We start from the raw sequence: 23,212 nt of genomic DNA on the forward strand, positions 1-23,212 counted from the left end.
ATTGAGGCTGCTGCAAGCAAACGTGCCCCTCCCTTCCGATCACTGAGAACTCTCCTGCACAGCCACTGCATGTGTTGCTTTGCTGGATGTACATCCTATCTTTTATTCAGCAGCGCAAGGCACATAAACAGCCCCCCTCTGTTTTTCCCCACAGTAACAGCCCCGCGGGGTGCGTTGACCTGAGAAAGAGAGTGACTCAAAGCCACCCAATGAACCTTCATGGCTTAGGGGCCACTAGAAGGTGGCTTTCTCCAGTGCCAGCCTGTACTTAGTCTCTCTCTCTCTCTCTCTCTCTCTCTCTCTCTGTCATTTTCCTATTTTGGCATTGGCTGCAGGAGAAACTGGGCCAGCATTTCCGAGGAGGCAGCCATCGAGTTCTGTTCAAACATTCCCCAGACTGGTTTCCCTGGTGGGACCATCCAGCCCTTTCAATTGCAAGCCCACTTCTTGTGCCCAGAGGGAGCCACCTGGCCCCTGAGGGCCAGTAGGGGCAGAGAAGGGGGCCTGCCAGGTTTTAGTGGGAGGAGCCTCTTGGTGAGGCAGTTGGCGGGAGGAGAGTTACCTCAGGCGAAGATGAAGTTATTTAGTCAGTCAGAAATGTTTTTAGGGTTTGTGGCAGTTAAACTCGGTGTGTCAGTGTGTGTGAACCTATCTTCTTTTGGCATCTTTAATAAAGTTTATTTTTTATCTCAGTCCTGACCAGTGGCCTTCTCTCACCTGCCTCAGCAGGGCTGAGCTACAGAATCCTGAAGTTTTTGGTTTGGTTTCCCTTTTCTGTGCTTAGCTAGACCTGGGTGAAGTGCAGATGTCCCCTTCCATCTGCTCTGGCTCCCCAGAGGGCCAGTGTGGAGGGAGAAACCAGTGGGCAACAGCAGTAAAGGGACCTACTTGGCCAGTCGCTGTTCACCCCACCCCACGCCTGGTGTGGGGACCTCGGAGCCAAAGGGCCTCAGAGGTGGTCTGCTTTGGCCCCAAGGTTGCCTCTTCCCTCAGCAATCCTTCAAAGACCAGCAGGCCTGGCTGCAAAAAGGCTGCTGGTTCAATAAAGCTGGGAGAGAGAGGGGTCACCAGGCCAGTTCCAAATGGATGCCTTGCCGCCTTCATGGGGCCATGCTTCTTCCTACTTCAGTTGCACTCAGATGGGAGTGCCCTTTGGCCTACTTCATTTAAATTTCCTTCCAAATTACAAAACAAAATTTCATTTTTTTTAAATTACTGTTTGCCCTGGTGACAAGTCCAGTTCAGCTGAAACCTGAGAAAACATCAGTTCCTCGATGGGACTCTCAGGTTTAGAATGTTCATTTGCCCTGTTGAGACTGTAAGCTTTATTCATACATTTATAAAGTATTTATTAAACCAGCAGTCCCCAACCTTTTTGGCATCAGGGACCAGTTTTGTGGAGGACAATTTTTCCACGGACTGGGAGGGGGATGGTTTCGGGATGATTCAAGCACATTACATTTATTGTGCACTTTATTTCTATTATTATTACATTGCGGCAGCAATGGAGGCAGTGATGGAGAGTGGAGGAGGCATAGGAAGGTAGGACTTGGTGGAGGATGGGTCAGTAGGGCAGGGCTGGAAGCAGCTGAGGGCAGCGAAGGCGCAGGATGGCAGGCTTGTCTGGTGGTCCAGCTGTGCAAGCCTTGGAAGGTCTTCCCAGTTCTGGTTCCTAAGAGGCAAGACTGAAGCTGAGCCTGAAGAACGGTTGTCCCCAACAACACATTCCTCTTTTTCCCAACCTTTTATTTTTTTTTCTTCGCGCTGTTTGGTGATAGCAGTCAATGGGCTTGCTTCCTTTTTGGTGCTCTTTCTAACTGTTGAGCTGGGCTCTGTTGTGACTTTTCTGCTGTTGCTGCAGAGCTCAGCACTTTTCCCACCATTGCTGCAAAACTCAGACTGCATTCTAACAGAGAATCTACTGCTGCTGCTGATCTGACAGGAGGCGGAGCTCAGGTGGTAACGCGAGCGATGGGGAGCTTGCCCACCGCTCACCCCCTGCTGTGTGGCCCAGTTCCTAACAGGCCACAGACTGGTACCAGTCAGTGGCCCGGGGGTTGGGGACCCCTGTATTAAAGAACAAAAGAACAGGCAACCCCTACCTGCTACATCAGGGGTTCAGAACATTTTTTCTGAGGGGGGGAAGAGGTGCTTTAAAGGCACACTCCAAAAAGTAGTGGGTGGGGTAATGAAAACTACATTTCACTCAATCAAAATTAATAGAGTTAATGGTTGTGTTTGTGCAACATGCTTTAATTGGGTCATGGGTCAGTATGTCACACAGATAGGAAAACTGGGTCAGTTGATGCAGCCAATTCCAAAGAGAGGAGATTGAGTCCCAAACAGGTTAAGCAAAAGCCCTTTCTCCCAGATGTCAACAACACCTATAACTCTGTGGATTGAGTCCACAATCTCCATTTTGAGCTGCAGACTGCATGGCTGAAAATATCTAGCTTGATCCTGGGAATCAAGATCTGGGGAGGCTCCTCATCTCACCTAGTACCCTACGCTGCATGATCATGGACCACACTTCTATTTTATGCAGGTCTGCAGACTGTCTCCAGAATCTTCCACAGGGGTGGGGTCAAGAGAGGTCAAATGACCAAAGCAACGTCAATATAACGCATATATATATGCCACCCTTTTGTATATTCACTGTGACATTTCTACTCAAAAGGGGTGGAGTTTGCATTAGGATGGCACACTGCTACTTTTGCTACAGTGATGAAAGCCCGGTGGGTATAAATCTTTGAGAGAGGTGAGGGGACCATATTTATACAGTAACACCCTTGAATGAAGAAGGTAGAACTCCTATTGGACAGGCAACACCTCCTCTTTTGGCTTTCTACCTTCTGGGTTATTTGAAAGCTCTGAAAGTCATCCCTCCTTTCTTAAGAGGAGGCAAGCTCACAACTTGCCAGAAAATTGTGCTATCTCACAGGAATCAAAGCTCAAGTGGCAAAGGTGTTGTGTTCACAACTCAGCCTAATTAAGTCCCAGTATCATGTTAGCAGTTGCTCAAAACCTTCAGCCAGACTTTATACAAGCCCATTGTTGTTAGAAAAGCAAAAGCAGCAATGAAGTGCTTGAGACCTCCGCTCTCCCCAAATACTATTGGTTCTTGAGTTGAAGACACTGCTTCAAGCCATGTGCATTTTGACCTTGGCTCTGTACCAACTAGCAACCAATGCAGCACTTTCAGCACAGGATGATGAATGCAACATGCACTGCCTTTAGTAACCAGTTGCTGTGGCTTCTGGGCTAGTTCAAGGGGCAGCCCAATATTGAGTAATGTTTCCAATTTCGAAATGATCATGCAAGAAAAATCCTTTTGTAGGAACAGGTGCAGCTGGTATACCAGCATAAACAGGTTAGCTGCAGAAGTCACCTGGGCCTCACTGACAATGAGGGAACCAGGAACATTCCTGAACCTACAATCTATTGCTTTGGAGGAATGCAATTATCCAGGATAGACAATTTCCCAGTTTCCGCACGGAGAAATACTCACCCACAAAGTAGAAATTAGGTTTCTACTTCCTCAAGCAGCAGGGTAAATTGTCTGACTGGTATTGTGGAGCAAGAGAACTATACGTATCAACAACATAGTAATACCTCTTATGCCAAATCCTCTAAAAAAAGAATCTGAGGGATTCATATACGTATTAAAAGGTATGTATGTATGTACTATATCTGAAAACATAGCAAGAACTCATTCAAAGTTTTTGAATAAGCTGCCATAAATACACTAATAATACAATATACAATACTCTAGTACCAGTGATATGCAATTTTACTGGACTGAGGACTGCTTTTAAATAACCACACCAGAAGTCACACTGCAAATAAAGTAGCTGAACCAGGAAAAGGTTACACTTTTAAATTAAATCCTCTCTAGTGCCACTTCTAACTTGTTTGTGTCTTTTTCTGGACACTTCTCAAAAGAGGCCAGTCAACACTATCTTTTCCTAAGAATATCTACAGGACTGAAATGTGATGATCCCAGAGTAATTCTTAGACATGAACATGTTGTTTTTTAAATTAACAGAATACCTGACAAAATAAAATGAGGCAGCTTTGGACATACTGAGACCCATGGGCACTGAGTTACTAATCTCCAAGGTAAACTAACCACACACTTACATATCTGCATCCTCCAAAAGTTGAAATGGTAGGATAATCCCCTCTCATCCAAGTGTACAAATCTTGCATATTTCAGTGGAACTAAACCATCTGCATTCTGATTATGGCTTTCTTTTCCAACACTGCTATCTTGTGACAAGGCAGAAAAATCTCAGGCACTCTCTATTCCTTCTCCCCATGAAGGCCCTGGAGTCAAAGCTGGTATGCAAATATAAACAGAACCACCAGAAATGTTATCTCCTCTCCTATTATTTAAAAGCCTACATTCGTGTTATATTAAACACGCATGGTATAAACATGTACTTTTAATGTAATGCTACGTGTTCAAACGATTTGGTTATAAAGAAATGCTCCAGGCCTTATTTTCAACTCTAATTACTCATCTCCATCCCTCCAGTGAGGCTATTGGTTCTCTGGGCTTCTATTATCAACAGGGACATCTTATGCCCAGATGTTGGCTGAGGGGGGGGCAGGTCAGGAGGTCTGTGCCCATGCCAATGCCCTGGCTTCCCAGGCAAACTTTCATTGAGTTCTGTGTGACTGGCATCTGCAAATGTTACCCACTGAACTGGGCCTTTTGACATCTTGAAGTCAAGCACAACCACATCCATTTGGCCAACATTCATGTCTATTAGCAGGGGCAACTTTTTGAAGAGAACTTGGGGTGTGTTAGCTGCCCTGGACTGCAGTTATGTACATTAGTCCTAAAGGCAAGATCTGGGGAACTTTGGAAAGTAGCAGGTACTTATGATCAAACATCCCAAAGTAAAATTTCAAGAATGTTTTGATGTAAGCAGAGTTTTGAAATTATATATAACTGATACACAGTTGCAGGGGAAAAAAACCCCTTGGGCCACCACAGGAACACATAATAACTAGATGTTGCTGTAATTTTATTCATTTGTTTGATTGATTTACGTTCCATCTTTTTGTTCAGCAAGGTCTCTCAAGGCAGCTAACAACAAAAGGAAACGTTGAGTTTAAGTTATACAATAAAAAGAGTGCTATCAACAAGGCAGATTCAGGGCCTTCTTACACAAAGTAATGTGTGGGAGAGAAGATTTCAAAAAGCTCCTTAGTTCTAGATCAAAAGGATGAGCCTTATACAGGAAGGCAGTGGGTTGTCCTGCGTCCCGGATTCAGGCTGGCCACATTTGATTAAGCTACGTAGTCACAGGATATTTCACTTCAAAGGAAGACTAGATTCCCAGCCATTAACTTGCCCTACTGTAGAGCAAGTCATTGAGGAGACCGAATGGCACACTGCTTCCTTCCCAAGTGATTCTGAACTAGGGCTGCTGCAAGAAAAGCAGACTTGGGGGTTACAGTAGCCAGCCTGCAAGACACCAACTGCCTGGCTACCTGTGGCTAGCATTCCTCCCATCCCCACCCATCTGTCAAGGTACAGTCTTGCTTATCAGCCATGAGAGAGATGGTTCGCTAGCAGTCAAGAGAGGATGGCAGCAGGCCTGGCTGAGGCTGAAAGCTGGGGGTTGGCTAGCAGAATCCTAATAGGTGGGCTAGCTGTTCCACCCCAAAGCCATGGACAAGCCCAAGAGGGGCCAGCTCCAGGGAAAAGCTTCTGGCCCGCCCACCCAGCCACTCTACTGCCTCCCTACCTTGCATTCTCTGATGCAGGAGCGCACAGAATAGTCCTCGGCTTGCAGGTATTTCTCCAGCAAAAGCTCGAACTCCTCGTATTTTTCCTGAGCGTGTTGGTCCAGCCTTTGATATGCCTCCAGGCAGCTGCTACAGGCCTCCCCTCGCTGGGCTCCCGCCGCAGCAGAGAAGAAGTCCATCAGGAGGTTCGGCAAGCTGCAGTCCAAGCTTTCCGGGCCGGCCATGCCAAGCAGCAGGTCCCAGGCCGTGTAAGTGTCACAAAAGGGGAGGCGAAAGTTCCGAAAGTGTTCCTCCAAAAAGTCCAGCTGGGGGGAGGCGGCGGCCGCGGCGGCCGCAGGAAGCCTCAGAGGCACGGCGGGGAAGGCGGCCAGAGCGCCCTGCTGCAAGAGGCGCCGTTGGGAGCACGCAGAGCTCAGGTCCGGGCGCCGACCCGGGGCGCCGGCGGCGGAGCAGTGGGGGTGGGCCGGCGGGGCGGGGCCCTCGCTTCGGTTGCGCGGCCCTCCGACGAGAGCGGCCCAGGGCGCCGACATGGCGAAGCTCTCAGCCTGAGCTCCGAGCTGGGCTCCGGCGGCGCCGCAGAGCCACAAATGGTCGGAAAGGAGGACGGCGAAGAAGAGCAACGAGCCCAGCGACAGGCGCCATTTCTGGGCCCGCTCCGAGTCGGCGCAGGGCTTCTCGGGCTGGCTCGGGGGGGCGAGGCGGGCAGCTAGTGCGGCGGCGGCGGCGTCATTTTCTCGTGGCTGCATCCAAGCGCCGCTGGTCATATTTTTCGGGGGCGGCGCGGAGAAGGCAGAGCGCGCTCGGCGGGGGGCGGCGGCGGCGGCGCTCCTGGGCTCCGCCGCTCCTCTGTGTCCCCCCTCCCCGACAACAATGTCACCTACCTCCCCCTCCTCCGCCGCCGCCCCGGCATGGTGGTAGGGTGAGGGGCAGCAGCATCGCTCGCCCTGCGGCCGGCGACGAGACACCGCCGGACCCGCCTGCTCCTTCTCCACCGCCGCCGCTGCGGCTGCTGACCCCCGCGCGGACGCCCCCAGCCTCCCGCCGCGGGGCTGCTGCTAAAGGCTTCCGCGGGCCGGCGCATGGTGCTGCGCCGCTACGGCGCTTCTCACCATGGCCAGCCCTGGCGGGGCGAAGGCGCGCCGTGCCGCACCGGCATCCCCCCCCCTCTCTCGAGCGCAGGCGCCCCTGCCGCTCCGTCCAGCGCTCCGTGCCTCACCGTTTGGCCCTCTTCATCGTCCGTCTCGATGGGCCAGCCTTGTTCGCTCGCTCCCGACCGCCTGCTCGGCTGTCCCACGGCGACTGGGCGCCGGCCGCCCTCACTCGCCTTTTCTCTTGCGCCTCAGGCGGGCCGCAGCTTGGCCACTCCGGAGCGCCCGGGCGCGGCGGCTAGGCCTGTCCATCTCCCCCTCCCGCGCCCGCCGCTTGCCTTCAGTCTGTCGCCATCTTCAGTCGTGCAGAGAACACCTTGAGAAATCGATTGGGTCGGAAAGGAGGGGGCGGCAAGAGGCGGAGGCGCGTGCGCGCTCCTCTCCGCGCCCGAGGAGCACTTCCTTCCCTTTGCTCCCCTGCCTTCGCCACAGCGCCCCCGACGTCGCGGGCGCCATCCAGGACCTCCCGGGCATTTGCTTTCCTCCGTTTCCGTCCGTCCCTGTCCCTGAAAACCCAGGCGCCTGGCTTTGGGGAGGGTGGCCGGAGGCTGCCCGACTGACAGCTTCTCAGCGACAGCTCCTCCTCCCCTGCAGTCCGTCCCCGAGTTGCAGGGGTTTGTAGCTGCCACCCGTCACCAGGAACGCGGCGGCCAGCCCGGAGCGACCCGACGCCGTGGTGCTGAAAAACAGCTCCTGAACGGAAGGAAACACTGCTGCCTTTGAAAGCGAGCGGAGAGGTTTCCTCTGCTGCGCGGCTGAGAAATGATGGGCGCCCTCGGCTTCCTTCGGAGCGTTTAGTAGCGCGGTGATACTTGCGCGGCGTGGAGGGGACGTCCCGCGATAGATAGGAGGGGCAACCATTGGAGAGGCTCGATAGCGGCCCACGAGGGTTACGGCGCCTGGAAAGTCTCATTGGCTTCCTCCACGTTTCCCTGTGGCTGAGAGAGATGATTTGTGCAAAGACCTTAAAACAGTGCCCCGAGGCGATGGGCCTCTTGACTGCCTCCTCCCTCAACACTTCATACCAGCTTCTCCCACCATCGAACAGTCCTAACTCCTCCACTCCTCCACACTTCCCGTCCAAGAAGATCTCAACTAAGACTGAGAGCTTTGCCAGACGAAGGAGATTGTCGTGAGCTTAAGTGGCTCTTTAACAGTTTTCATCCAATTTTCAACCTGAAAGTCCTGGAGGAAATTGATAATCTATACCCCTTCTAGTTATGTTTCAGATCTAGACATAATACTGAGACATCATTGGTCTTGTTTTTTGATGACCTTTGGCAGAGCCAGGACAAGGGTAGAACAACCATCCTGGTTCTTTTTTTAATCTCTCAACAGTTTTTGATACGTTTACCATGGTATCTTGCTGGGCTGTCTGTTGGGAATGGGAGTGTAAGGCATAGCGTTGTGATGGTTCTCCTCCCTTTTCTGTCGTTGGGTCTAGGTGGTGTTTGTAGTGTTGGAAGTTTTGGCAAATCCAGCATGCCTCATTACCATGTAAATTAAGTTACCCAAAATGCAACTCTGAGGAAGCTGTTTGTTGCCACTCCCACTTCCTGTTTTTCTCTTTTTCTCTTCTCCACCCAGGGAGAGGCAGCATGGATACTGCTCTCTTCATCAGGGCCATGTACTTGGGCCTTGATGAGGGATTCTGCCCCTTTCTTTCACACACCTCTTGGCAGCTGCAGGGCTGAGAGTTTAGGGCAAACTAAGTATTTAGAAAGGAAAGAAAGGAACTTCATATTTTTCCACCAAGATGGATGTAGCAGAAGCAACAACCAATAAAGTCAGTAAGCTTCTTTTTACTTCTTAACCTAATATGTCTAAGCGTGTGATTCTTTATGCTTGGGAGGGCTGAGTGTGTAAGAGCAATAACCTATGTTTCTCTGGCATGCTCATTGAAGCTATTTTAAGATAATTCTTTTTCTGTGCCAGCTTCTCAACTGTGTTATAAGCTCTGCTCCATTTCAGTGGTTCTAGCAGGCCGCTGAATTGGCTTCATGTAAGCGGGGAGAGGTTGAATCTGAGGCCCCTGGCATATGGGGTGCCACAGAGCTATAAACTCTTGCCCCTTCTCTTTAACATCTATATGAGGCTGCTGGGAAAGGTCTTCCATCAGTTTGGGGTCAGCAGTATTATCAATGTGTACATTAAAATTATACAATAATTATACATCTTGACCACAGAGCTATCAGGCAATGTTTTCAGAATCTTGTCTGAGTGTCTGGAGGCTGTGGGAGACTGGATGAGGAGGTACAGACTAAAGCTGAACCCCAACAAGACTGTATTTTTGGATACCCCTTCTCCCCGGGCTGGGGGTGTTTCAGCTTTAGTCCTGAATGGTGTTATGCTTTCCCCCTCAGGAATGGAGTACAATTTGAGGAGCTTCTTGGACTCACAGCAGGCAACAGCTGTGGCTAAGAAAGTCTTTACACAGATCCATCTTGTGCACCAATTGCACAAGAAGAAGATGCTTCAGACAGCCACTTATGCTTTGGTCACCACACACATGGATTATCGCAATGTGCTCTGCATGGGGGCCACCCTTGAAAACCACTCAGAAGCTGCAGCTAATCCATTTCACAACATGATCTGGGATTTAAACCACTGCACCGCTGAGAGTCCCTTGCCTGAATTGAAGAAATGCTTAAGACCACATGTGGGCAGGAGGCTGCAAGCTAGAGCCTAACAGCAGAACTCATGTCTGACAACCAGGACTCTTCTCATAAGGAAATTCCCTCTGAGTGTTGATGACTGCCAACTGGGACCTGGTGACATTGCAAAGCATGCTCATTTACATACGTGTATGCATATTGAGTATATGTGTTTGAATTGGACATGCATGCAGAATTGACTGACTTGGACCATGGTTGCATTAAAAAAAAATCTGATACTCCAAAGGAGTACACAGTTCTCTGAAAAGTAATTATTAAAAGAAAAAAGTAAAGCAAGTACAAAATGCATATCAAAGGAATCATCACAGATTAAACAGAGAATGTTAATCAGAGCATTAGAATTATGTATAAAATTAACATGAAAAAGCAGTATCCCAGCAAGATCCAGTAAAAATAATGTTTGTGAGAGTGTTTGATTAGAAAACAGTTTCTATGAATGAGGTGACAGACATCTTACATTCTGGACCTGCCATTCATCACATACCCACCCAGACCACTTGCCAGCAGAAGCCCAGGTTTACTAGTGGGAAGCCTTTTGGAATTATGCTTCACTGGGCTTCCCCTCCTGGTATCCTTCTGGAATCCTGCCCCCTGAGGAGCCTGCCTGGAAAAATCTCTGCAGTTTCTTGGCAAGATTTCAGAAGTGGTTTGCCATTGCCTGCTTCTTCCTAGGGCTGAGAGAGAGGGACTGGCCGAAGTTCACTCAGCTGGCTTTGTGCCTAAGGTGGGAATGGAACTCTGGGTCTCCTAGTTTCTAACCTGATGCCTTAACCACTGCACCAGACTGGCTCTCTCTTTTAATTGTCAGTGAAACTAAATGCTTGATTTAACCTTTGTAAAAAGCCTATTTCTGTAAGACATTCAAAACCAAAGGGATTTCCAGGCTTCCAGTGGGAACATGGCTGACTGAGCAGCTGTGTCTATGGGCTCCATGGGCAGAACTGACAATGCACACTTTTGGGGGGGCTCAGGCAGGATTTTTCCTGGAGCCCAGAGCTTTTTCATGAATAAAGAAAAAGCTCAGAATCTATTAGGACTTAGAGCAAAGAACTATGCTGAGACTGAAATTTGAAGCTCTAGTGTTTATTGTTCTACTCTACTAGACAGAATCCTGCTAAACTGAAAGGCACTAGCAAATTCTACTAGAAAAAACCTGAGAAACCTAGGCGAGTCTTTTCTGACCTTCTTGGCTGGGAGCCTAAGAGATTCAACACTGCACATGCACTTTTGCCCCTGGAGAAGCCCCCCCCCCTCTTCTTCACCAGCAATCTCCATCACATCACCCTCCTCTCCTGAATAACTCCATCATAGCCCCCTCCCTTCCAGAGCCCCTTCCTCCCTCCAAAATCTCATGGGAATCCATCTCCTCCTCTAAATTCTCATGGGAACTGGGCAACAGGGGAAGTTCTTCAAGGGAAAAATCTTCAAAGGAAGAAGTGCTGCTGCTCTCCAGGTCTGATAATGCCTCAGATGGCTCTTCCTGCAAAATAGCTAGAGGATTAAAGAATTTCTCCCCCCTCCCCCTTGGGAAATGCATGCCAGAGGTGGAGGGTTGAGTTTCCCCCTCCTCCTCATGCTCTGGCCTCTGGGCCTCTCGTGGAGGTGAAGGTTGCCAACTTACGAACTCCTCTGCTTGGAATTCCTCTGCTTGCTTGGCCAAGGGAGGAATTTCTGGAAGTTTGCAAGGCGTGGGTTTGTTAGGGAAAAGCTAATGAAATCTTTGAACCAGCAAGGGTGCGTGAATGTCTCTAGCATTTTCCAATGAGTGCTCAGCCACAGGATAGCCCTTCCACTATATCAGATATTGAATGCCACTTCCCCACTGTCTTGAGTCCAAAATTTCCTCTACATCATATTCTTTTTCCCCTTCCACAATCACTGGAGGGGGGCAGTTGCAAGCACAATGCACTTGGGGGTGATTCTTTGGCTAGCAACGACCTATGAAATACAGGACAGACTTTCATGGTGGCTGGCAGCTGCAAACTATAAGCCACTGGGTTTACCTGCTGCATTGTTGGCAGAATGCTGGGAAAGCCTTTAGCCCAGGAGAGATCAGAAAAGTCACACACACCAGGCATATCTATAAAAATAATTTATTTACAGAAAGCAAAACATATTTAAAGGACTTAGCTCTCATTGAGAGCTACCTGGCTTGCTACATATCAGCAGAGAGAAAAAAACAGGAAGTAAGAACAAGTCCGGGCAGGTTTCCTCCCCCCAGGCAATTTGCATGAAGCAAGTGAGAGGAGACAATCAAATACAACCTCTTCACCCGGCCAAAATGATTAGGTACAATAGCAGTCTTAATCGTTAGTAGGAAAACCTCAACACTCCCCTTTTTACACTATAGATTAAGATGCAAACCAATCTTCTCTGACAACTTTATATGTCTTTCCATTCACATTACTTTACCATTATCTCCCCTTTGGTTTAACAGAAAGCTACCATTCTTCTTCCTGTGTTTTTCCAAACCTAGGTTATTATAATTCCAAGGCTTCTTAATGTGAAATGGCTTTTCATGCAGGCTTCAAAATCAAGCCTTTGTTTTTCTGTTGATGTGAACAGCAGCAAATCATCAACATAAATGCACAGATACATACAGCTTTGTTTGTCCTTCTTCATATATACACAGGGATCTGCTTTTCCTTTTTCAAAACCAAAATTCTGCAGTTTTTCATCTACTTTTTGGTTCCAGGATCTAGCAGCTTGTTTTAACCCATAGATTGACTTCTGCAGTTCACAGACTAGATTCTCCCCTTTTTCATAGCCAGGGGGTTGCTGCATGTATAATTTGTGATCTAAATCTCCATAGAGAAATGCAGTTTGAATGTCATAGTGGTTAACTGACATTCCCTTGAGTGCAGCAACTTTTAACACTAATCTAATTGATTCACCTTTAGTAACTGGTGCAAAAGTCTTGTCAAAGTCTAAATCTTTCCTTTGAGTGAACCCTTTTGCAACCAACTTTGCTTTATATTTTTGGATTTTGCCATCAGCATCCCTTTTCAGTTTGAAAACCCACCTACAACCCAGACAGCATTCATTGGGAGGTAGATTTACCCGTTTCCATGTTTTATTTTCTTTCAAGGATGCTAATTCCTGTTGCATGGCAGAATGCCAATTTTGTGCAATCTCAGGTGGTAAAGCATTCACTTGTTCTAAAGGCTCAGGTTCTGTGAATATGTGAAAAGCCTTTACTGTTTCAGCCTGAAAATGTGATGGAGGAACGCCTTTATTACTCCTCTGAGATCTGCGAGGTAATACAGGGCTTAAATTTTGACTCCTATCACTTTCCTGAGAAGCATCTGTCTCATCAGACAGGTCTTCAGTTTGCTTTTCGGTTTTAATGTCCTCATCAGGCAAAAGATCACCATCAGCAAGTCCTTGCTGTTCTCTTGTGGTGGTCAGATCAACTGGAGAGCTAGAATTTAATCTCCCCCAGTTTTGTTCAGCAAAAGAAGCGCTTTTGCTAATTATTAATTTTTCTCCCATTATGAACCTGTAGCTCCTCTGGCTTTGTTCATAGCCAACAAAGATGGCTTTCTTTGTTGTGGGGCCTCCTTTCCTTCTCTGTTTTGGAATGTGAACCCATGCAGTGCTACCAAACACTCTAAGATGGTTTACCTTTGGTTTCACACCATAAAACAAATGGAATGGAGTGTCCTGAATCACAGAGTTATACAATCTGTTCTGTACATAACAAGCAGTCGATAAAGCTTCTCCCCAGTACTTAAAACATAATCGTGAATCTTTTAACATGCATTCCATTGCATTTTGCAAGGTTCTGCCCTTTCTTTCAGCAACACCATTTTGCTGAGGGGTGTAGGTAAAGGTAAAGGTTTCCCTTGACATAAAGTCCAGTCGAATCCGACTCTAGGGGGCGGTGCTCATCTCCGTTTCTAAGCCATGGAGCCGGCATTGTCATAGACACTTCCGGGTCATGTGGCCAGCATGACGACTCGGAACGCCGTTACCTTCCCGCCGAAGCGGTACCTATTGATCTACTCACATTTGCATGTTTTCGAACTGCTAGGTGAGCAGGAGCTGGGACGAGCAACGGGAGCTCACCCCGCCACGCGGTTTCGAACCGCCGACCTTCCGATCGGCAGCTCAGCAGTTTAACCCGCAGCGCCACCGCGTCCCTGAGGGGTGTAAGGGTTAGAAATAATTTGTTCTATCCCCTTTTCCACTAGGAACCTTCTGAATTTGTGAGAAAGGTATTCTCCTCCTCTATCACATTGGAGTGCAGATACAGGCCTAGGGAATTTTCCATTTGCCCATGTCACAAAACTTTTAAATTTCTCAAATGCCTCATCTTTATGTTTTAAGATGTAGATAAATGTGTATCTTGAGAAATCATCAATGATGGTCATTGCATACCTTGCTTGTCCAAGACTTGGAGCAAAAGGACCAATAATGTCAGAGTGTACAATTTCCAAAGGTCTAGTTGTAACTCTGTCACTGTGCTTACTCACAGGAGCTTTTAGTGTTTTGCACTCTTTGCAAACTACACAGTCTAAGTATTTATCACAGGGTTTTATCTTTAGGTCAGCACACAGCTGTGGCATTTGTGCTATATACTTGAAATTAGCATGACCAAATCTCCTGTGCATCAGGTGTACACATTGGTCATGATATGGAGTGTTGCCAACTGCAGCCTTGCAGCTTGGCTTCCTTGCATTTTGCACAATGTACAAGGAGTCTTTTAACATACCAGTAGCACACAATTTCCCATTTTTACGTATCTCACAACCATTTTTCTTAAATGTTATGATATACCCTGTTGCAGCCAATGGTGCCACAGATAAAAGGTTTGATTGTAAATTTGGCACATACAACACACCTTTTAAAGTTTCTCCCAAGCAGGATAAATACAGGTCACCTTGTCCCATAATTTTGGTCACAGACCCATCAACCAAAGATACACTTTGTCTTTCAGTTTTAGACAGTGACACAAAAGAGCTTTTACAATTACATAAATGACAACTGGCCCCAGAATCTAACACCCATACATCAGAGTTACCCTTCTCAGAAACCTGTGCAATCTGGGTTGTCTGAAGAGCCTTCTTCTGTGTTGCCCTTGTGTTTTTCTTCTCTGTCTTTCTACTCTTGGGTCTCATGGCACAGTCTCTTTGCAAATGTCCAGCTGAACCACAAGTGAAGCATTGCTGGCTGGCTAGCGCTGTAGCCTCAGGTTCCTTTCCCTTCTTTTCCCTTGTTTTCTGGTACTGCAGCTTTCCAGAAGAGATGGGGGGGATCTTTCCTCTCTCTTCTCCCATTCAGCGAGTAAGCGCTGTGTAACATACGATGGGGTGAGGTCTGCTTCAGGCATAGCCTCCAGGGTACAAATCAGCGTGTCCTACGTTTCATTTAGTGAGGACAGGAGGATATAGAATTTTGTGAGAGGTGTAAATTCCATTCCTCTCTCCTGCAACTCAACGAACAGCTGCTGAATATAATGCAGGTGCTCAGGAAGGCTATCTCCTTCTGCAAGGTAGGCTCTATACAGCTTTTTCGTCAGGGTAACTTTACTCCCTGCTGTTGCCTTTACATATAAGTCTCTCAAAGCATCCCAAAGTTGCTTTGCAGACTGCATGCCTCGGACGTGGACTAGCTGATTGTCCTCAACTCCCAAGATAATGGTGGCTTTAGCCCGCTCATCCTGTCTCAGCCATTCAGCACTGGGATTTTGGGGGGTTTGCTCACCAATTGGCAGCCAAAGATTCTCTCTGCGAAGATACATTTCCATCTTCAGGGCCCAATTCAAATAGTTGGTCTCTGATAGGCGCTCCAGAGGCATCGCTGAGGGCTGGGAGGTAGCCATGGCTTCTTCCTTCTTTTGCAAGTCACCTCAGCTAGCTTCTTTGTCCTGTAGACTGGCAGTTGCTGGAAAATCTCCAGGTGGCTCCAAAGAAAATCTTCACAGGTCTTTGCTACCTGCCTTTAAATTGTGCATGAGGTGTGGAGCTGATCTCTCTTTTCTCTCTGGGTTTTACTGGGCTTACTGGGTTGCTCACTGGGCACATAACCTGTTGGCAGAATGCTGGGAAAGCCTTTAGCCCAGGAGAGATCAGAAAAGTCACACACACCAGGCATATCTATAAAAATAATTTATTTACAGAAAGCAAAACATATTTAAAGGACTTAGCTCTCATTGAGAGCTACCTGGCTTGCTACATATCGGCAGAGATAAAAAAAACAGGAAGTAAGAACAAGTCCGGGCAGGTTTCCTCCCCCCAGGCAATTTGCATGAAGCACGTGAGAGGAGACAATCAAATACAACCTCTTCACCCGGCCAAAATGATTAGGTACAGTAGCAGTCTTAATCGTTAGTAGGAAAACCTCAACATGCATCACTGTGAAAAGGCCAACAAACTTAGAGTCCAACTTTTTGGAAGGCCTGCTAGAAGTCAAAAACTTGGTAGAGAGCCACACTTTGTCTCCTACAGCAATTGCTGGCCCCTCTTGTCTGTGTGCATCTGCAGCCCTCTCGTAAAAGCTCATGGGCAGCCTGATGTTCTCTGAGAAAGTCTGTAGCTGCTGGGACTGTCCCCTGCTGCAAGGAATCGAGCAAGACCTGAGGATTAACGCTGTAGAGTGCTTGGAAGGGGGACATCTTGGTAGAGGAATGCACAGAATTGTTATAAGTGAATTTTGCCATGGGGACCAGGTCTGGCCAATCATCTTGCTGATAAGAGGTATATCATCTGAGATATTGTTATAACACACAATTAGTTATCTCAGCCTCTCCATTTGTTAAAGAGTAATGTGAAGAGGACAGATGGATCTGCACCCCCAATGACTGGAAGAGTACCCCTCAAAACCTGGAAGTGAATTGGTGATGATGTGATCAACCATGCCTCTATACCTAAAGACATTGTCTAAAAATAGCTGGGCTGTGGCTTGTGCTGTTGGAAGGCCTTTGCATGGAATAAAATGTGCCATTTTAGTGAAAAGGTCCATCACCAATAGTATGGAGGTAAATCCCTGGGCCGGGGGTAAATCAGTAATGAAGTCCATGGAAACTGTCCCAAGGCTGGGGTGGTGGTGTGTGGGTAGTGGTTGTAACAAGCCTGCAGGTTTCCTTGGAACAGATTTAGCATGTCTACAGGTATGACAAGAGGCAACATAATCTTTTATGTCTGCAGCCATTTTTGGCCACCTGTAGTCTCTCAGGGCTTTATAGTGTTTTGAAAATGCCTCCATGTTCAGCTGTTTGGTTGTTGTGGCAGTTTCAGGACTTATTCCTTCAGTGGGAGGGGAATATATAGGCACCTGCTATGCCAGAGAATTGCTGCATCTACTGTGAATGGGGAAACAGTACCTTGTGGGGTCCCCTGGAGGTCATCCATCCTAGCCATTGTGTAATGGACCTGCTGCTGCTGAGCTTTGACCCTTGTGAAGAGATCCTCCACCTGCCTGCTGGCTGCTAAGATCTCTGTCTGGTTCCCCCCAGGTGTCTGCTCAAAGTTGTGAGGCGGTAGTATTGTTGCCTGAGCATTTGGGTTTGAGGCAGGAAAGACCTGAGGTTGGCAGGATAAGGCATCTGCCAAACAATTCTGATTTCCAGGCAAATAAAATATGAAGAAGTTGAAACCAGAGAAAAACTGGCTCCATCTAATTTGACATGGAGTGAGCGATCTGGTGTTCTGTAAAAGTTCTAAATTCTTGTGATCTGTGCAGACTTTCATAGGAAAAGCTGCCCCCTCTAGCCAGTGTCTCCACTCTTGGAAAGCTGCTTTAATTGCTTGCAATTCCTTGTTTAAAACATCATAATTTCTCTCTGCTGGTGAAAGTGTGTGAGAGAAAAAAGCACAAGGAAGCATCCCATTCCCTTTTGGATTCTCCCCTTTTGGATTCTCAGCCTGCAGTAGCACAGTGGCTATGGCAAAATCAGAGACTGTTGTGTTGGGTCTGGATGTCTTAGGAGAGGTTGAGATGTAAAAAGCTGCTTAAACTCTTGGAAAGCTGCTTGCTCCTTCTCACCCCAGAAAAACTTCTTCCCTTTCTTTAAAAGTTGTGAGAGAGGCTTTGTCTTGTCAGCAAATTTATGTATGAATTTTCTATAGAAATTGGCAAAGACAAGAAATCATTGTACCTCCACATTGTGGGGAGAGTTCCAAGAAAGAATTGTCTGGACCTTGGAATTGCCTTTTGTGGAAATCCTGTAGCCCAGGCAGTCCAATTGAGTTAAATCAAAGGCACACTTATCTAGCTTGGCAAAAAGCCAGTTTTTCTGTCTTTTCTCAGTATCTGACTCTTCTGGACTTTGTGGCAAGGCAGCAGTACTCAACCCAACTGGGCTTCTTGGCAGTTGCAGCAAGGCAAGACATGACTGAGCTTCAGGGCAAGTTGGCAGGGCTCAGCTCAGCGGGGCTTCTTGGCAGGGTGGTAAGGCAAGACTCGACTGGATTTTGTGGTGAAGCAACAAGGCTAGGCTCAGCTGGGACTCTCTGCAAGGTAGCAAGGCAAGGTTCAGAAGGCTGGGAAGGTTCTAGCGGCTACAGGGCAGGGCTCCGAGAACAGTTCTGGCTTTTCTTCTCTGTTGGGTGCTGTTAGCTTAGTGGAATGTTTGTCTCTGGCAGCCTGGTCCTTGTGCTGACTCCTTTTTATTTTGTTCCCTTCATGCCATTTTTTCTCCGGAGCCAATCAACCTTTTTTGCTTGGTGTGCTTTTTGGCTTGCCTTTCTCTTGCACTGATTGGCAGCTTTGAATCCAGTCCTGGTTTTGTCCAATCAGCTGCTCAGGACTTTCCCACTCTGCTGAGTCACTGAGTTTTGATTTCCCCGATTTGCCTAGCATAGGTTTCAATTTCCCCTTCTTCAGCCTCAGACTTGACACTTACACCTGCTGTCGAAGAACGTGGCACACTGCATGAGAAAGGTCTGTAGTTGCCTGGCTTCTTCCCCGAACTTTTCCGGCAAGCTGCCCTGGGATCTCAAGATGACTGGTGGGTCTGCCTCTGCTGCCACTGGCTGTGGGGTGACTGGTCCTGGTTGCTGAAGCTGTTGTAACATAGCCACCTGTAATGTGTTAACCTATCGACCTGCTGCTGATCTTTCAGAAGACCTGCCGTGAGTTGTTGTATAGCTTGTCAGAGCTCTTGTGCATCCAAAGACATTCTGGGGGGGGGGGGGAAATCTTCCTCCCTCTTTCAATGGGAGTACGAGTTTAGCAGGATTGATTAGGACTTAGAGTGAAGAACCACACTGAGACTAAAAGTTGAAGCTCTAGTGTTTATTGTTCTAGCTACTAGACAGAATCTTGCTAAACTGAAAGGCACTACCAAGCTCTACTAGAAACCCCCCCAGAAACCTAAAGTGGGTCTTTTTTGACCTTCTTGGCTGGGGGCCTAAGAGATTCAATACCGCACATGCACTTTTGCCCCTGGAGAGGGCCCCCCTCTTCTTCACCAGCCATCTCCATCACTGAATCACCCCATCTGCTCTCCTGAACACTGTCTTGCAGCCAGAGAATCACAAACAATTCACAACAATCTGGTAAGAGACAGTGGGAGGCAGAGATGTCAACATTTCCAAGCCACGTTTGTAGCCTTAAAGGGACATTAGGTCGAGCCACCCCATTTCTAAATCACCCAATTTATATATATTTTTCAAGTTTATGTACCCCAAGAGAGGCTTTCTACAACAAGAAGAAGTGGACTCTCTTGGTGCTTATCGTTATTTCTGGATTAATTTTTTTTTAAAAAATCTTTTGAAGTTCTGGCTTGCCTTCTAGTTTAAAGATTAAAGAGGACTGAGAATAAATAATTGCCTTCCTGCTATTATTTTTGTACTAAATTTGAAGGATTTAATATGCTCTTACATGTTGAATCTGCAGTTTTGAATTTCCAGCCTTCTGTTAACTTTCCCTGGGACCTGCTTGTCAATGTACTTTCTCTTGTGCCAATTTCATTTGGAACTTTTCTATTATTAACTCCTATCTGCCCTAGTCAAGTATCTAGGAGGCACTATAATCTACTGCCTGAAACATGGAGGATTTCAAAGAGAGTCTTTCAGAGTTCACTTGTGAGCTTAGGCAGACCCATAAACAGATCTTTTCACATTCCTGTCAAGCTATTTTGCAAGATATTCAGGACATTACAGAAAATATCTGTTTTAAACTGTGTCATCTTGCTGAGGATGTTTTGGAAGAAGATGAAGATTTTCCCAAAGAAAGAGATGTTTCTACTGACAGTGAGACTGAAGTTCTTTCTGAAATGCCAAATGAAGATTACATTTTGGTGGTGAAGGAGTTAAAGGGACAGCAAATTAGTAATAGAGTTGTTTTTCTGAGAGAATGTTATAGGAAAGCAGAAGTCTTGTTCTGTGGGAGGTTTTCTGCTGAGAACTCTGAGTTTTTAAGGGGGGCAGCTGGGCTGTTTGATTTCTATATGAAAAATGCCTTAATTGTAAAATTGAGGTATGTAAATGTTTTGGTATATTTTGAAGTGGGATAAAAATTTAAGAATGTTTAATCGGATCGACAGTGAGGTTTTTATGATTTTATTTCTTTTTAATGATTTGGATTAAGATTTACTGGTCTCTTTTTAAGGTTTGATTTTTAAGATTTATAAGTGTGAGGAACGTGGGGTCAGATATCTCAATAGCAATAATCCTCACTATAAGCCATTTAGGTTTTAGGAAGGAAATTTTATTAAGATGCAGTCTCTTGCCATTCAAAGACACAAGTGAATGAGATTCCCTGGATCCCTCCCTTAAACTCATTATGTCTTCCCACCTTTCTTTTGAAATTGAATCCTTGCAACTGCTTTCAGTTTTATAACTCAGTTCCCAGGCTGCATTCCTCGGGTTGGTGTTAATTGTAGATAAGGCGATCACTAAAAGAGTTTAGTCCCATCTCTGCTGTGTCTGCTGGCAATGTCTCTGTTCCCAAGCAGCAATCAATCCAAGCAGCAATTAATCCACCCCCCTCCCTCCTGCACTTTTCATGACAGAGGAGAAGAACCAGAAACATTTTATGGTGTTTGGGACAAGCCTTTGACATACTGCCAACATGAAAGATACCTACCCTGTAGGAAAAGATTTCTCTGGAAAAGAAAAGAGATAGGTTATGTAATAAAAAAAAAATGATTACATTCAGTTCATTATTTTACTTAGGTTTATCAAAATAAGTATTGTGGAAGTCTCTGTAAGTTTCTTGGCTCTTACATCTTGCTATTCACCCACTCTGATTGGGCAGGAGGGAAATGCTTCCATCTAACTATGTACTGTAGTTGTCCTTTGTGGATTCTGGAGTCTAAGAGGGAATGTACTTCAAAATGTTGTTCTCCCTCTATCATTATAGGAGGTGGTGGTTTAGGTTTGGGGTACCACTGTTCTGAATCTTGAAAAGGCTTCAGAAGACTGCAATGAAATTCAGGGTGAATTTGCTTTAGGTTCTTTGGCAAGTCCAACTGCACTGTTACAGGATTTATTACCTGGATAATGGGGAATGGACCTATATATTTAGGTCCTAGTTTTTTGGAGGGTTGGGTTGATTTCAAGTACTTTGTAGACAAATAAACTTTATCTCCCACATTCATCTTCCACTCTGAGTCCCATTTGTGATCAGCATATTTTTTGTAGTCTTCTCTGGCTTCCTGCAAGGCTTTCTGAATGGTGCTCCAACTGTCCAACAGTTGTCTAATTCAGCCTTCCAGGAAAAGTTCTGCGGGTGGTTCTGTTGGAAGTTCTGGAATTGCTATGAAGTTTTGGCCCATTGCAGCTTGAAAAGGAGTGAAGCCCATACTTTGGCTCACTGCATTGTTATAGGCTACTTCTGCAAAAGACAGTAGGTCTACCCAATCAACTTGTTGGTAATTTACATAACACCTCAGGTACTGCTCCAATATTTGGTTCTGTCGTTCAGTTGTCCACAAGGTCTCCACACTGGGAGCACACTTGAATTGGACTCCTGACTGCCAGACCACTTTCGATAGTTTGAAAGCTCTTTTCACCACAGATCCCCAAACATTCTGATCCAGAACACCCATTTATCATTCAAGCTGATGCTTCTGACCAAGCCATTGGGGCTGTGCTACTTCAAAAGGACTCTAACCAGATCCCACATACCTGCACCTACTTGTCCTGGAAGTTCACTGATGCTGAAAGTCACTGGCATGTGTGGGAGAAAGAAGCATTTGCAGTAAAAACAGCTTTGTTGGCTTGGTGCCACCTTTTAGAAGAAGCCAAGCATCTCTTTGAAGTGTGATCACAAAAATTTGCAGGCGTTGTGAACGCACTGAAAATTAAATGTGAAGCACGTGTGCTGGGCTCAATTTTTTAGCCATTTTAATTTCACCTTGAACTTCTTCCCAGGCAAAAATAATCTTTTAGCGGATGCTCTTTCCCACTTTCCCCAACACAAGAGTCAACAAGCTGAGGTAGTAGATACTGTTTTCTCCAAAAAACAATTGGGAATGATAAGATTTATGTACCTAAAACTTTATGCTTAAAAATATTACAGAGATCCCATGACAATAAATCAGCTGGGCATTTTGCATTCACAAAAACTTTACACTTGATCAGGTGCCAGTTTTGGTGGCCTACTTTAAGGACTGATGTAAAAAAATTATGTTACTACTTATCCCACCTGTGCACAAGCAAAAAGGAAAGGAGGAAAATCTCAGGGGCTGTTTCAGCCAGTAACTGACCCTTCTGAACCATGGAAGGACATTGCCATGGACTTCATTGTAGACTTACCTGACAGTAAGAACAAGACTGTAATTTGGACTGTCATTGACATATTTTCAAAACAAGCACATTTTATTCCTTGTAAAAAGCTACCCACCGCTCCACAGTTAGCCAAGCTGTTCGTTCAACACATGTACCGTTTCCGGAGATGTCCTGAACATGTAATTTCAGACCGGGGTATACAATTTACTTATAAATTCTGGAAGTCCTTTTTAAATTTAATTGACGTTCAGCTCATCGCATCACCCCCAGACAGACAGAGTGACCAAACGGGTTCAATCAACTCTAGAGCAATTCCTACGCTGCTACATTAACTTTCAACAAGACGATTGGGTTAATTTGCTTCCTTTTGCAGAAGTGGCTTACAACAATTCAGTTCATCAAAGTACTGGTTTAACCCCAAGCCAGATTGTTTTGGGACAGGAGCTCGTTCCAATTCCTGAACTCCCCCTCAAACTGCCGGCCACTTGCTCAGCAGCAGACTGGTGCGCTCAAGTGGCTGCTCCCATTAAGCAGGCTTTAACCAATGCCCTACCAATGGCAAGGACCTAACAGAAGAAGAAGAGATCAAGAAAAGGTGGCAAGAATATACAGAAGACCTGTATAGGAAGGATAACAATATTGGGGATAGCTTTGACGCTGTGGTCAGTGAGCTAGAGCCAGACATCCTGAAGAGTGAGGTTGAATGGGCCTTAAGAAGCATTGCTAATAACAAGGCAGCAGGAGATGATGGCATCCCAGCTGAACTGTTCAAAATCTTGCAAGATGATGCTGTCAAGGTAATGCATGCTATATGCCAGCAAATTTGGAAAACACAAGAATGGCCATCAGATTGGAAAAAATCAACTTATATCCCCATACCAAAAAAAGTATGTTCAAACTATCGAACAGTGGCACCCATTTCACATGCCAGTAAGGTAATGCTCAAGATCCT

The 23,212-nt window shown here is 46.4% G+C and overlaps 1 protein-coding gene across 1 annotated transcript in view; it reads right to left on the reverse strand.

Annotated features, from left to right (window-relative positions):
• Positions 1 to 7,225, reverse strand: part of NALF2 (NALCN channel auxiliary factor 2) — a 76,023-nt gene extending 68,798 nt beyond the window's left edge. Inside the window, exon 1 of the mRNA XM_063313654.1 lies at positions 5,760 to 7,225. Within this exon, the coding sequence (XP_063169724.1) occupies positions 5,760 to 6,524 (765 nt within the window). The 5' untranslated portion in view covers positions 6,525 to 7,225. The remainder of the gene's footprint in view (positions 1 to 5,759) is intronic.
• Between the last annotated feature and the right edge of the window lie 15,987 nt (positions 7,226 to 23,212).

This window comes from Candoia aspera, chromosome 12, assembly GCF_035149785.1.
Source record: "Candoia aspera isolate rCanAsp1 chromosome 12, rCanAsp1.hap2, whole genome shotgun sequence".
Taxonomy (NCBI): domain Eukaryota; kingdom Metazoa; phylum Chordata; class Lepidosauria; order Squamata; family Boidae; genus Candoia; species Candoia aspera.